Source organism: Marmota flaviventris, chromosome 13 (genome assembly GCF_047511675.1).
Source record: "Marmota flaviventris isolate mMarFla1 chromosome 13, mMarFla1.hap1, whole genome shotgun sequence".
NCBI classification, from domain to species: Eukaryota; Metazoa; Chordata; class Mammalia; order Rodentia; family Sciuridae; genus Marmota; species Marmota flaviventris.
In genome coordinates, this window is record NC_092510.1 from 85,189,758 (window position 1) to 85,204,454 (window position 14,697).

Sequence of the window (14,697 nt, forward strand, 5' to 3'; positions counted from 1 at the left end):
AGCTGCTCTGGGCTTTAATCCCTCCGCAGTTAAACAGTGTGATGGCTGCAATTGCCTTCTGGGTTTTTATGAAGATGAAATAACAGACGTCGGGAGCTTACCACGGCGCCTGGCCGGCCACTGCTGTGGCTGATAAGGTGGTAAGTCCTGTGATACAGTGACCACTACCCGGGGAAGCTAAGCAGGAGTTGTTCACTCTAAAAGGAACCCTGTCTGGGACTCTCATCCGTCCTACAGTAAGAAGCTGCGAAGACTGCTCTGGGGACAGAGCTGTCTAGTGGCTCCATGGGCATCTCCTGGATGGGTCAGTACCTTGAGCTGGTCCTGGGGTGTAAGCTGCCCCGCCTGCACCAGTCCCTCGAAGGATTCTACCTGGACATTGAGAGGGGAAGAGATGTGCTCCGTCAACCCAGAGCCCTCTGCACCTTGCAGACCTCCGCGCTCCTCCACGTCGCGCTTCTGCCTGCAGGGCTGGGCCTGGCCTGGGGACGCAGGGTTTCTGCCAAGCAAGAGGCAGGTACTGGAAACGGACTGCCATGGGCCTTGGCCAGGACACCTTGGGACGTCCCAGTGGAGCCTGCTGGAACTTCCTGACAACAAAGCATACTTGGTCCTGTGCGTGGATCCCAGGGACGGCGTCTATGGCAGCCCGTTGAGGGGTCAGACTGTAAGTAGCCTAAATACCTGTCCATGGAACGGCACGCAGACCTAGGAGGAGGGGGACATGGGCAGGGTCTCATGTTTAGACACCTTCAGTGTCAAATCCAGGTACCGGACAGTGTTTCTAGTGCACTTCCCTCCACAAAACACATAGGAAACACAGGGAAAAAATGGGATGACATTTTCTTTTTCAGTTGTCCCTTGGTTTCAGTGAGGGACTGGTCCCAGGACCCCAGAGATGTCAACATCTGAAGATGCTCAAGCCCCTTATGTCAAATGGAGGATTTGCCCATGACCTTCATCTTCCCCTGTGGGGGGAGACGGCCTTCCCACTGAACAGACCCTCTGAGCATGGGCGGGGGGGGGGGGGGGGGGCTATACATCCCAGGTGCATCTATTTCTTCAAAAAATTTTTATTTGTATTTTTTTAACAAAAAAAAAAAGGAAGAAAGAAAAAGAAAAAGCAAGTGATTATTTGGGGTTCGCTTTTAGGGAGTCTCTAGGAGATCAGTACTGGAGCATAATGCAGAGATTTATATAATTATACTAAAATGTCACTTATAAATTAGAAATGCACTATGAGCTACACGTACAATTTAAAAATTCTCTAGGAAACATGTTAAAATGTCAAAAAAAAGGTAAAAAAATTTTAATAATATATTTTATTTGACCCCAAATACTGCTTCAACCTGTATTCCATGTAACAGATGGCGGGGGGATTTATGTCTCCTCCCCACACTGTCCTGGAGGGCTAGTGGGTGTTCTATGACCCTCTGCTTGTCTTCACTCAGACCATCGCATGTCAAGTCCCCAACAGTCACAGGGGCCAGCGGCCTGTGTCCAAGAGGGCAGCCTGGATCACAAGGGGTCAGCTAGTGGCCAGCGCTTGCTGGTGTGGTGGATGACTTTGCTTTACTTTATGGAAAACACACAGGATGGAGAAGCAAAGTCTCTCCAGCCACGGGACCAAGAATGGTGGAGATAAAGAGGAACAAGGACCTTGAACATGGTACCTGAAAATGGATGCGCCTGGAAAACACCGCGGTAGCGTCAGAACTCACTTATGTGAAATGACCAGAGCAGGCCAACGCAGACACAGAGCGCAGGTGAGAAGCGTGCTGGCTGGGACAGTGGGGACAGGGAGGTCTCACAGACGGGACGGGGGCATTTCTCTGAGGAAGGGGTTCTACGGTCCTGGTGCAGGTCGTGACTGCATTTCCATTTTTGCCTTGGCACCGGGAGCTCAAGGCCAGGGTGAGATTCTGGTGAAGTGCTCAGGGTCCCACTGGACACTTTGCTTACTCATTTCACTAAGTTCCTATGTTTTCTCCCCCCTTACTTCCTCTCCGCCCCAGTTTCTTAACTTCCTTTTTCAGAATGTGGTTTAAAATGTTAGGTATTTTCATAAGCTGCTTTAAGCACTTTTGGAGAAAGGCCAACTGTGTATTTATTAAAAAACCTGCAAACGATTCAGTAACTTGGAGTGTTTGATGAAATACTGAGACCCTGTGAGAGGTGACAGAACTGCTTTCAGTAATGAGGTGAACCACGAGGGGGTGAGGCATGCCCTGTCACTCCTCCAGAATTCTCAGAGTGGAGTCTCGCTGGGCTCGAGGGGACGCCTGGAACACACATGGAGGTTTCTGGCGGGAGGCGATGCCGAAAAAGAAGGTCACGGCTGCTGGGGTGATGGGAAGGGGGCTGCAGCAGTGTGGCTTCTAAGCCAGGAGAGAGGGTCGTGCTGGACGGAGCCAAGTGGACTCAGCGCAGGGGCAGGGGTGACGGCGGGCATCCTAGAGGCCTCTTGAGACCTCAGGCAGTTAAGTCCTGCTGGGGCAGAGCTGGGGGCTGCTCACCTTGGCCAGGAACCGACTGGTCTGGGAAGCCAGGGCCTGGGTCCACCCCGTGGAGGACCGGTCCTTGGTGGTGCCCTGGCTCTCGGGAAGCCACCCTGAGGCAGGCTTGCTAGCAGGCCAGGAGGGGCTCAGGGATCCTTGAGCTGACGGCCACCCTGAAATACAAAGCCAGGGGCACTGAGACCAAGGACAGTCCTCACGGGCAGACAGACAGTGCCCAACATCAAGGCCACCACAGCTGGGCCAGCTGGGCCCTCTTCACTGTGGCTGAGGAGAAGCCCTGGGCAGCGTGCCCCACCTCCCAGCCGTCCTGGGTGACAACAGTGCAGGCCTCAGGCTGACGGGGTGACCTGAGACCATCATGGCACAACAGGAACGAAGCTCTGTCACAACTCACCCACTGCCACTGAGACACCACGCGGGAGAGCAGGCCCATCAGGTGTCTCTGGGAAGCAGGGCGTTTCCCCAGCCGACTGGCCTCTTCAGGTCAAAGGGCCCAGGGAGCGCCTGGCTTCCTCCGTCCCCTGCCTGAGGCCAGTGCCATCTCCCTGGCAAACCGAGTCCCCCAGCAGAACCTCAGGCGGGAGCCTGCGTACACTCCAGACTCACCTGTAGCTCCCGGGGCCTGGGGCTTCTCAGAGGGACCAGGCCACCACTCCACAGAGCAAGGCTGCGGGATGGTGAAGGACAGGGCCTTGGTCCCCTGGGGCATCATCCCCATCTGGAGGCTGTGGCTGGGCTGGGGCGGGTCTGAGTACAGGTTCACCTGAGACAGAGGGAGGCAGCAGACTCACCCGGGAGGCCTCAGGCCACTGGCTTCTGCCAGGAGCCCTGGCCCACCTGGTGATAAAGACAACAATGGAGCCAGCAGGCCAGCACTGTGAGCAGCTCACGTGCCCTCGTCTGCTTTTTCCGTGGTCCCGAAAGGGAGGCAGGACGGGGAACATCACCCCCAGTTTCCAGAGGAGAAAACTGAGACTCAGAGAGGCTAAGTCACTTACTCAGAACTTCCAGCTGAAAAATCCATGGACTAGGATTATAACACTGTCTATCTGACCCCAAAGCCTATGGGCTTCCACTATTAACAATTGTTATTAATGACGTTGATGACGTGATTATGCTATATAATATATAATAGTCATAATTACTGATGTTTTTAATTAAATAAAATATTTCCAACAATTATTATTATATGGTTAGTAAATAGCAATCAATGGATATTTGAATGAAAGAACGAGCCACCAAGTGGGCAAACGAGTCCCCTGCTGTAGCAAATCGCCACCATTTGAGAATGGATTTCATGAGCCCCGGGAGGAAGTCTCTGGAGGGGGCACTGACCAGGTAAGAGCAACTGAAGCTCAGCGTGGTCCATGAAGGAACTGTGGTCCATGAAGAGTTTAGAGTTGGGGAACCAGGGTCTGCTTCTGGGAATGGGGCCGCCTGAGCACGCCACGCCCACATGCTCCCATGACGGCCACGGCCTTTCCCTCCACAGTGCTGGGCAGCCGTGGCAGAGACGGCAAGGGCCACAGAGCAGAACCGTCCACGGGGCCTTTACAGAGTTTGCCAGCCCTGGCTTAGTGCACGTGCTCGGGAGTCACAGCCAGGTTCCTCCCCACCCTCCCCAACCACACCCCTGGGGGTCCTAGAGCTAATGTTTCCAGGCATGAAGTAAGCGCCCAATAAACAGCGGCTCCCACCCTCATATGCATCGTCACCATGACCGTCATGACTGTCATCGTCACTACCATCATCATCAGCACCACCACCACCACCTTCTTCACCATCATCAATAGCATCACCATCACTGTCACCATCATCATCACCACCACCATCACCACCATCATCACCACCACCACCATCATTGTCACCATCACCATCACCACCACCATCACTGCCATCATCTACCACCACCCTCACCACCATGATCACCATCACCACCACCACCATTACCATCATCAATAGCATCACCACCACCACCACCATCACAACCATATCACCATCACCACCACCACCACCATCATCATCACCATCACCACCATTAACATCATCAATAGCATCACCACCACCACCATCACCAGCACCATCATCATCACCATCCTCACCGTCATCCCCATCATCCCCACCATAACTGTTCATGTGGCCAGTGTGGAACGAGTCCCCGGAGGAGCTATACTCCAGTGCTGCCTTGGGCCCCATCATGATGTCGGGTGGGTTATCACGACTGGCTCCCTGCTGCCCCAAGGTCAAAGGCAGTTGAAAGTGGGCCTATGGGAGGGGGCTCCCTGGTGCCCAGGTAAGCAGCTTCTTATGCTCATGTTGCTCTATGGGTCCTGGCTATGGCAGAAAAAAATCTAGCCCACGTATGACTTGGCCCCATGCGTCCCCCTCTATCAGGCTGAGCCCCACCAGATGAGAACAAAGCTGGATTTTAATAATCCCCTCGCCATCTGCTCAGCCCCGCCCCACCTGGGCCTACGGGGGTTGCCCACAGCACCCCTCTCCTCCTGAGGTGACCCAAATCCCAGGGGGGGCCCAGCCCTGAGATGCCTTCTCTCCTCACACCCATGCCACCCCTCCTTCAACCCCAGACCCCACCTGGGGAGCAGCAGGAAAGTGTCCTGAGGGATTAGAAGAGCCCAAAGCAGAGGCCCACAGCTTGTGCAGATGCCCAGAGGAGGTGGGGAGTGGGCGAGGGGGTGACAGCTGCAACCTGTCCCTCCTGGGACACAGAGACACCTGCCCCTGGGGCTAGAGCACCCCTTTCAAGCCGGGTGTCCCACGCTGCTCCCTGAGGCTGGGCAGAAGGCTCCCTGAGGGCTTCTGGGCAGGGTGGGCAGTGAGTTTGGGAAACACTGGGTTAAACTCAGGAGCATTCTCTGCACAGATGGACTCCTCCAGCCTTCAGAATGCTAATGGGCCTGATGAATGGGGTGGGAGGGGAGAGGGAGGGTGGGGGGAGGGGAGGGGGAGGGGGAGGGGAGCTGCACCCTGAACACAGCCTCCCGCCCTGCCCCCACCAGGGCTTCTGGACCAAGAACACACTGTGGGGAAGGCCATTTATGTCATCCCTTACTTCCTTCTGGGGTAACTTCTGGTCACCTCAGCCCTTCTACATCCCCTGCAGCTGAGATGGAGGGACCGGGGCGTGGGGGAGGTGGTGACAAGGCAGCAGATGTGGTGATGGCCTCACACACTCTGGCCAGAGCCCAGCAGACTCCTGGCCATGCTGGTGCCCGGCCCGTGCCACATGGCCCTGGGCGCCCAGCTCCAGATCCTTTGAGGTTTCCAGCCCAGGGCTTGCCCCTAGCTGGCGGCTTCCCTGGCTGCAGACCCTGGGCCTTTCCTCTGGCTGTGGCCCTGTGGTGTGAACAGTGCCTCTGGGGCCAAGTCGCAGGCTCCGGGTCTCCTTGCTGAGGGGAGCTGCTTAAGGGCCCAGCTGTAGACCACCAGGACTGCCCACAGAGAGCGCCACTCCCCATCCTCATCACTACCGCTTGCCTCCACCTGCCTCATGCCCAGGCCTATCACGCCGTGCCAGGGTGCAGCAGGCTTCCCAGGATCGGGGGGCACCTAGAATGTGCAGACAGCTGTCAGCTCCCACCTTTGCCTCTCAGGCCAGCTGTGGGAGGCTGAGCAGACCTCTCCCCCGGCCCAGCCTTGGTTTCTGCATGTGGAGACATCAGATGAGACGACCCTGGGCCCAGGCCTGGCACCTCTGACCAGTTTGGCAAGTGTTTCCTTCCCGTGGGTCCACACCTGTGCCCACCCACAAACTGCAGGCCTGGTCTGGGCGGCCACAGGTTGCGCCAGCCCCCTCCCCCATGGGCTCTGGGCAGGGCAAGGGGCTCAGCAGACCCTAGGGAGTCACACGCGCTGCTTAGCCCGAGTGGCAGGATTGGTGGGGGGGACTGGGCTCCCTGACAGGGCTCTCTGCGCAGGGCTCTGAGCAGGGTGTATTCTTGGGGTCTCCTGAGTCTGCAGAGCAGAGTGTACAGGGTCCAGAATGAGGACCCTGTGGGACCCGGGGCAAGGTCTCCCTCACTCTGGGCCCGTAACTCCTGCGGCTGGGACTGGGCCCAGCTCCATGGTGCTCTCCCACGGCAACCATGAAAGAAAAAAGGGGTGAGCCACGCTGAGCTGCTCCCAACCTCTCCTGCCTTTGGTCCTGCCCGCTGGACACCTGACCAGGGCTTCAGCCAGGCAGCCCAGTGCCCACGGGAAGGCCCCCGAGTCCTGGGTCAGGAACACCCAGGAGATGAGGCCCTGGTTGCTCCCAGTGTCCACCCAGCCCATGCCCCTGCCCAGAACATCCCTGGTAACACCCCCTAATCCTGCCAAGTGGCTGCCATGCATGCGTCAGGTCCGTGCCGCCATGCTCACCACTTCCTTCAACCAGTGGGGGGAGGGGAGGAGGTGCTGCCGCACCGCCTGGGCCACTTCCGGACCTGCAGCAGCCACCGCCCCAGCTGGGGCCCAGGTTTCCCAACCTGTAAAATGGGGCTGCTGGCAGCTTTGGGCCTGGTGACCAGTTCCTTTCTCCTGGGACATTCTGAGTCTGCAGCAACTCCTGTCCCTTCCATCCCTGGGTCTGGCTCAGCACTGGGAGGGCCTGGAGGAGCCGTAAGACCAGGGCACTGGCTCCCAGAAGGAAGGTGCGCTAAGCCCCTCTTACAGATGCGCCCCACCAGGGCAGGATGGGAAGGGATGCTCCTACCCTAGGTGGTGGATGTGGGGACGCAGAATAGGCCTTCTTCTCTTCTCTCACTGTGCCGCCTCCATCCACACGCCCAGAAGCACCTCTAAACATGAAAGCCACATGCGGCAGGGGAGGGGGCTGCAGCCCAAGAGGGGCAAGCCGTGCAGGACAGGGGTGCACCCACGCCAGGTGAGGGGCTGCGTCTGTGCCCTGCAGCTGCCAGGCCTCCACAGCAGCCTCGAGGGGCAAGAGTGGGCTGGCAGACAGCAGGAAGCCACCGGGGCCGTGACAGCCCCCACTTCCTGCCTCACCCCAGGAAAGAGGAAGGTCCAAGAGCAGGATGAAGCCTCTTCCCAAGACAGGTCAGAGCTGGGCAGCACAGCAGCCGGTCTCCAGGGGGCAAGTCTCCCCTCCACACAACCCTGCCCCACGTGGTGCTCACATTGTGGGGACCGGATGTGGGGACCGGATGTGGGGGAGACGGCAAAGGTGTGACCCAGGAAGATGAGGCCCAGGAAACAAGCACCAGGGGCTCAGAAGAAATTCTGTGCTAGTCCCTCGAGTCTCAGAGAGCCCAAGTTCTCTCTTCAAGGTCACACAGCTGATTAGTGATGGAGTCAAGAGTCACACCCCAGGCCACTTATCCCAAAGCTCATCTAAGAAGAAAAAGGCTTCCAGTGAATTTCCTGGTCGCCCCACAGTCTGCATTCATGGATATCTAAGCTCATCAGCAGTGAGCCCAGGGGGCAAAGTCATGGCCAAGGTCACAGAGAGACTCTGAGGTAGAATCAGGGCTGGGCTCCACTATCCTCAGAAGGGACCACTGCATGTGGGACTTTCCCTTTTCTAAAGTGAGGCAGGAGGTGGTGGCCTCTCCCTAAGACCATGAGAAAGTGCCCCCTCTTAGAGGACTCGGGACCCCTCCACCCAGCCCTCCAGGTACCTTGGCCCCGAGGCGCAGCTGGTCGATGGTGTTCTCGGCCTCCGCATACTTGGTGAGGAGCTTGTGGTAGTCCTTCTGCAGGAAGGAGAGCACCACCGTCACACCAGGCACGCAGCACCCCGCCCTGCGAGAGCCCCTGGTGGCTGAGCCCCCTCCCTGGAGGTCCCGGGTCCCTGGAGCAGAGTTCAAGGTGGGAACCCAGCAGACATCTCTGGGTGCTGTACATGCAGACCCCCCATGTCTAGATCCTGGGGCAGCAGTACAGCAAGGCCAGCCGTCAGGGAGCCAGGGTGAGGCCTCGGAGGGCACCTGGATGCACAACCCCCCCCCCCAGGGTGGCCCTTTCTCTCTTCCTTGTCCAAATCCCCTGCCCAGCTCTGTGGGGTAGGGCCGCCCACCTTCCCACTGGCACGGCTCCTGGTGTTGAAGCAGCCTGTGCTTTGTGACTATTTTCAAAATCTGGCTGAATGGGTCACCCAAGGGTCCCTTGGTAGAAGCACAGGAGACTCAGAAGTCACAGTTTCATTAAATCAGAATCATCTGCCTTCAATGATCAGTGTCACTGGTCACCTCTGCAGGGTGAGAGGAGCCCACTCAAGGTTTTGTAGACAGGTCAGGAAAAGGGCAGATGGAGCCTCCTGGGTCTTCCCCACGACAGCCAGACCTTGGAGACCACCCCGTGAGAGGCAGGAGTTTACTTTTTAGAAAATTCCTGGTCATGAATGCAGAAGGAGCAGCAATATGAGAATACTGCCATTTTGTCACCCAAATAAAGGGCTTGGTCAAGGGCACGACTGTCGGGCTGCAGACACCACGGTCAGGCCTTCCCTGGAGGGGGCAGGCGGGCCTGCGGGGCCATCTCGGGCCACACACTCCTTTCACGGAGCCTGGGCCTCTGGCACACAGACGACGGTGGCCCAAAAAAGCATCTTGCTCAGATGGCCAGCGGCCCCACGAGATGCCTGGGTGCAAGGTGTAGGATGGGGGTGGCTCCCAGGGGGCACCAGCCTCCCATAATAAGTTCCAAGGAAGAAGCAAGAGGACAGACATGGGTTGAAAGAGAATCGAAAAGAAGGGAAAGAGAGAACACGGGGAGGAGGCCTGGAAGTGAGTCAGACGTCAGACAGGAGCTCCTGGGACCACTCCCTGAAAGGACCCTGAAGGACCCTCAAACTCACTGAGAGGAACACCGCGGGGCACCCAGACCAGGGGTGTGAGAGCCGCCTGGGTATCTGAACCACGGTGTCCAGGGCCTTTTAGGTCTCACGTGGCATGGCGGCCATGCGTCAGGAAGGTGCTCATGTTTACTGACGCACTAAGAGGTGAAATGACTGGGGACCTGGAACTCGGCTTCCCGACGGCGGGTCGGGGGGGTCAGACACAGACGGAGAAGGCTTTGGCAGCTGCTGGGGCGCACAATGTGGCGTCCACTGTACGATTCTCCCCTGAGTGTATCTGGGTTTCTTCCCAGCAGGAGTTGGCCACAGCAGACGTGAGCAGTCCTGGCTCTTTTTGACCAAAGGGCTTAGGTCTGCCTCATGGCTCAGGGGACAGCTCTCCCACCGCTGGCAGGGGACTCCTGGCCAGACCCAAGGCTCCCTATCCCTGCCTGCCTCCGTCACAGCCAACAGGTGCCCGGGTGACTCGATCCTAGACAGGAGCCCCGCTCACCTGGAGTTGGTGGACCAGCTCAGTGGCCTGTTCGGGCGTCTGAAACTCCTGGGGTACCCTGGAGATGGGGTGGGCAGGAGGTGGGTCCTTGGCCAGGGATGCTTCTCCACTGCTCAGCAGCACCTCCTGTACAATCTCTGCCGGTGACTTGAAGATCAGGGGCCCAGTGGGGCCCTGAGGCTGCCTGTTATGGCTTCGGGACTTGGGGGGGCGGTAGCTCTCATCTTTGGGAAACCTCACTCGCGGCCCCACCTTGGAGAAATCAGGGAGCGGGTGGTTCAGACGCCCCCGGCCATACTTGGGGGCATCAGAAGAAGAGTGGTTGGCCAGAGTGGCTCCGTGCTTGGGCAGAGACCTGTCCTTCTGAGCTGGCCTAGGCCGGGGATTCTGGGGGCTGACGGAGCCAGTGAATCGGGAGGGCAATGGCTTAGGTGATGTCTTCGTCTGCTTCCAGGCCTGGTCTGCAGGCCGTGACAGGCTGGTGGTAGCTCTTTTCCATGTGCCTGCAGCATTCTGGGGGCTCTGGGCTGGTGGTGCTAAGGGGTCCTGGAATTCTGTGGGCGTTGCCGGAGCAACACTGCCTCCAGTTCTGTCATCTGGGTTGAGGTGGTGGCGGGGGCTCTGTGGCAGGTTTTCTGTGAGGGCAGCGGGCTGGGGGACATCCGTCTCTCTCTCCCAGGAAGAATTAAGGCTGTCACTGCTGCGGCCCAGGCTCACGGTGCCACTGCTCCAAGACCTGGCAGAGCCGAGTTCAACAGATGGGTGGACCTCAGAATGTTCTGGAAGTTTGCTTCCACTGCCTTGTTGGCCAGAGGCCACCCAGCCTCTGGCCTGAGCCTGCCCCTGGGCCACAGCGCAGGTGTTCCCACGGTGCTCTGAGCTGAGAGCAGCCTCCTGCCCCGGCCTTGGGGAGCTCTCCCCAGGGTCCTCAGCTTCAGGACTCCCAGGGACTTCATCTGACTCTTCTTCAGTCATGTTCAATTGACAGTCCTGCTGGGGGAGCCAGTGGAGAGGCAGGGTGGAACTTTCTGGGCTGTCCACGACCTCTGCTTCAGGCTCTGGAAAGACAGGTCATCCGTCACTTAGCGTGGGCTGTCAGGCTATGTGACTTAACCCCACGTCACTTCAACCTTCTGCTTGTAGGGATGGCAAGAATCCCGACGAGCCCCCACAGAGCCAAGTACTTCTGGGACACCTCTTCAAACTCCAGCCGCAAACCTGGTCGGCCACACCCCCTACAGGGTCTCCCATCTCAGCAAATGGCAGTGCCACCTACCCAGCTGCCCAAACAGAGGCCTGGAGGCATCTCCGTCACTTCTCTCCCCCTAATGCTCCTACTCTGTCACCTGGTCCTGTCCCATTACCTCCTCCAGAGCTCTCAAACTTGCTGATCGCTCTGAAGTTCATCACCACCGCTGTGCCCCAGCCCACATCCTCTCAGGCCTGGACGTTGCAGTGGCCACCTGCTTACCTCCTCGGGCCACAACCTCGTCTCAGCTGCACCTCCCTGTTGCTCTAGGGCAAAAGCGGGCCCTACGGCCCCTGCCACTCGGACCCCACTGGCTCCACTGACCCATCTCTCTCCATGTTCACCTAAGCTCTCCCCGCTCCCAACCGAGCCCCTCATTCCCTCCTGGGTGCACACGCTTTGCCCCCTGCAGGGTTCCTCCTCTGCCCAGGGAGTGCCTCCTAGTGGGCCTTCAGCACCAGCTCCACTCGGCTCCACAGGGAAGTCCTGTGCCCGCCCCCCCCCCCCACGAGGTCACATTCTCCAGTGGACAGACTCTCACGGGGCGGACAGCTGCACTTTGTGACACCCATCTCAGGGGCTGCGGCCTATTTGTGTCACCTGCTCATTAATAAAGGTCCCTAGGACACTGTGAGCTCCGCGAGGACAATGACAGGCACGGTGGGCACCGCTGCATTGGCAGAGCAGGTGCTCAACACCCAGCGCTGACTGGGGAGAAAGAAGGGGAGGAAGGTCATGTGCGTGAAGCCCTAAGGCAGAGGAGTGGCTGGATGACTATACAGTGGGTGCTCAGGAACACCCCACCCCCACCATCACTGTCCCCGTCCCCGTCCCCTCGTCGCCCCCGTCCAGCCACCATCCGCAGCTTTGCTTGTTAAGCACCTGCTCTTTCGTCTTCTGGGATGGAAGAGTTTCATGAGCGAGTCTGGGTGACACCAAGAATATGCTCTCTGCTCTGGCTGGACACCCTGGTCACCCCATGTCACTTGTGCCTCCCAGGGTCGTTCTCCTCCCTTGATGGCCGCTTTAGAGCAGCACATCTGAGGCCCAGAGGCACGAACTTGCTCTTGGGTAACTTCAGAGAAGCCCTGGACCTCGAACCCAGGCCTGGCCGTGCAGTCGACCTTGGAGCCAGGGTTCACTCAGGTCCTCTGACCCCTCCCTGGGGCCTGGGTGAGTCACTGACCTCTCTGGTGACCTTATTCAAACTCGAGGCCTGGCCCTCCTACCTGGCAGAGCATGGAGTGAAGGGAGGAGAGAAGGCCAGGCCCGGTCCAGTCCTGTGCCCAGCACATGAGGTGGACCCAGGACATGGTGGCAGCTGTTCCATCAGAGCAGGGGTCAGTTACCATGTGGCCCCACGAAGGGACGCCTCTGTCCTGTTACACAGGGCATCTCAGTCCCCATTCCCTGAAGGAGCCCAGATGCCCACTGAGCAGGCACGCGGGGCACATCGGGCACAGGACACCCTGGCCTAATGGCTCCTCCCCCACCTGCAGGGGCTCTGCTGATGCCCAGGGCCCTGAAACGGGCCTTTCTAAGTGCAACCGCACCATGTGTCAAGCCCGGTGTCCAGCGGCACCGGCACCCACTTCACAGATGGGGAAACCAAGATCAGGGGAGAGTCCTGGCAGGAAAAGCCAGGGATGGTCTGCGGCGGGCTTGATGCGAAGGCAAACGAGGACCGCCAAGATGGCCACGCTAGCGAGAGTCCAAGGCCTCGCAGGGAACACAACCCCTGCACCACGCCTTCCCACCACCAAAGGTGTCACAGACCAAGTGTTCCGGGGGGAGCCGGTGACACCGCCATTTATGATCAGCACAAGAAGCACCAGGACACCTGAGGCGTGGAAGGTCCCACTGTGGACACGCACCGTGGACCTCCAGGCCAGCGTGAGGGGTGGCTTGTGGCGGTGTGGGGAGGGTGGAGGACTTAACCAGGGGCAGGTGACGAGGAGCACGCGGCACGCTGGTCCACGTCCCATCACGTCTGCACATCCGCGCCCAGGGAAATGGGGGTTCTCCGTGGGTGGGATATCGAGCGACTGTTCATCTCACCTCTTTTTTGTGTGTTTGTGGGTCTGATGCCACGTGCAGTGTCACAGCTAAAGTCGTTTAAGGTCTCGAGTCATAGATTTTATATTATAAAATGAAAACTTTCAAGGCTTCCCGACTCCCTGGAAGCCGGGATGTTTTGGGGACAAGACACCACTGAGGGTGGGAGTGGGGGGTCAGACTCACCTTCTCCTGACGACCCCCCTGACTCCTGTGGGTCTGGGGCCCACTCCAGGGGTGGCAGATGCTGCTGGGCCAGGCGGAAGTCCTCCAGGAGCTCGGGGCTGGTGGCACTGGGGAAGGGCCGCCCGTCCCCCCAGCCGCGAGTGCTAATCCTCTCTGCATCCTTTTCCTCAACCCAGGCCCAGCGCCGCCGCTGCTGGGGCCCCTTCCCTAGGCCTGGCCCGGCCCAGTGGACCTCAGTCCCCGAGCTGGCCATCAGCCTGGCTCGGGCTTCACCTCCGCCGCTTCATCTTCAGGAGACAGAGCTGCTGCTGGGGACCCCAGAGTCACTGCAGGCTCTTCTCAGCACCAGCCATCCTGCCTGTAGCCTGCTGAGGACACAATCAAGAGACAACGTTATTCTTAGAGACTCCTCCTTCGTTCAGAACAAGAGCAAGTCACCAGGAGGACTCAGGGGCCAGCGGGCCCTGTCCACTCCCGCTCCATCCTCTTGAAGCTGCAGGACCTTGGGAGAGACATTTTGTCTCCACTTGCTATACTGGTCACACTGGGATAAGAATCTCCCTCTAGGGTTTTATAAAACTCCCTGGGACACTAGATAAGGACACCAGCGGCCAGCACACCAACCACAGGTGTCTGGTGTCACTGTTATCACTGGCCATCCAGTGACTGTCCCTGTGGACCAGGGTCCACACACAGGCCCTGCTCCCTGGAGGACTGGCAGCCTGGGGGAGCAGCGATGCCCAGGCCAGCACAGCTCCAGGTGACAGGCGGTGACTGCCATTTATAATGGGGAGGAGAATTTAGGTTCAAAGTGGGGAATGCTGAAGAGATCATCCCAGGGGGTGAGCTAATTGAAAACAGGCGCCCAAACAAACCCAGGCCCACACCTGTCCACAGCGCTGGGCACAGCGGCCCAAGGGTGGAAGCGCCCGTGTCCATGGATGGACGGATGGGTAAACTACGTGTGGCTTCGGCACACAATGAAGTATTAATCAGCCACAAAAAGGAATGAGGGGGACTAAAGGGGGCTGCAGTCTTGACACTTGTCCCTCGCACTATGCGAAGTGAGGGAATCCAGACACTGAAGCCACGTGGTGCACCAAGCCACCTACAGGGGTGTCCAGACGGCAAGTCTACACACAGAGAGGAGGAGGGCGGGGTGGGCAGGGGCAGGGGAGAGAATGGTCCAGAACTGCTTGACGGGCAGGGTTTCCATTTGGGATGGCGAAAGTGTTCTAGAAGTACAGAGGAGGGCGACCGAGTGCAGTGGACGCACTAAATGCCACTGGGCTGCTCACTTAGAAGTGGTTGATGTATGTTCTATCCATCTCACTTCGATACAGAGGAAAAAACTAACAGGGCATTCCAGACAAGGGGA

The 14,697-nt window shown here is 58.5% G+C and overlaps 1 protein-coding gene across 5 annotated transcripts in view; it reads right to left on the bottom strand.

Moving 5' to 3' along the window:
- Akna (AT-hook transcription factor) overlaps positions 1-14,697 on the bottom strand; it is a 40,070-nt gene that overhangs the window by 17,892 nt on the left and 7,481 nt on the right. For 4 of the 5 annotated variants that reach the window (XM_027949398.2, XM_027949401.2, XM_027949400.2 and 1 more), the window contains exons 2-7: positions 13,320-13,687; positions 9,830-10,887; positions 8,159-8,233; positions 3,126-3,282; positions 2,517-2,671; positions 313-372 (exon numbers count right to left, since the gene is read on the bottom strand). In XM_027949398.2, the coding sequence (XP_027805199.2) occupies positions 313-372; positions 2,517-2,671; positions 3,126-3,282; positions 8,159-8,233; positions 9,830-10,887; positions 13,320-13,572 (1,758 nt within the window). In that variant the 5' untranslated portion in view covers positions 13,573-13,687. The remainder of the gene's footprint in view (positions 1-312; positions 373-2,516; positions 2,672-3,125; positions 3,283-8,158; positions 8,234-9,829; positions 10,888-13,319; positions 13,688-14,697) is intronic. The other variant, XM_027949399.2, reaches the window with a different exon arrangement.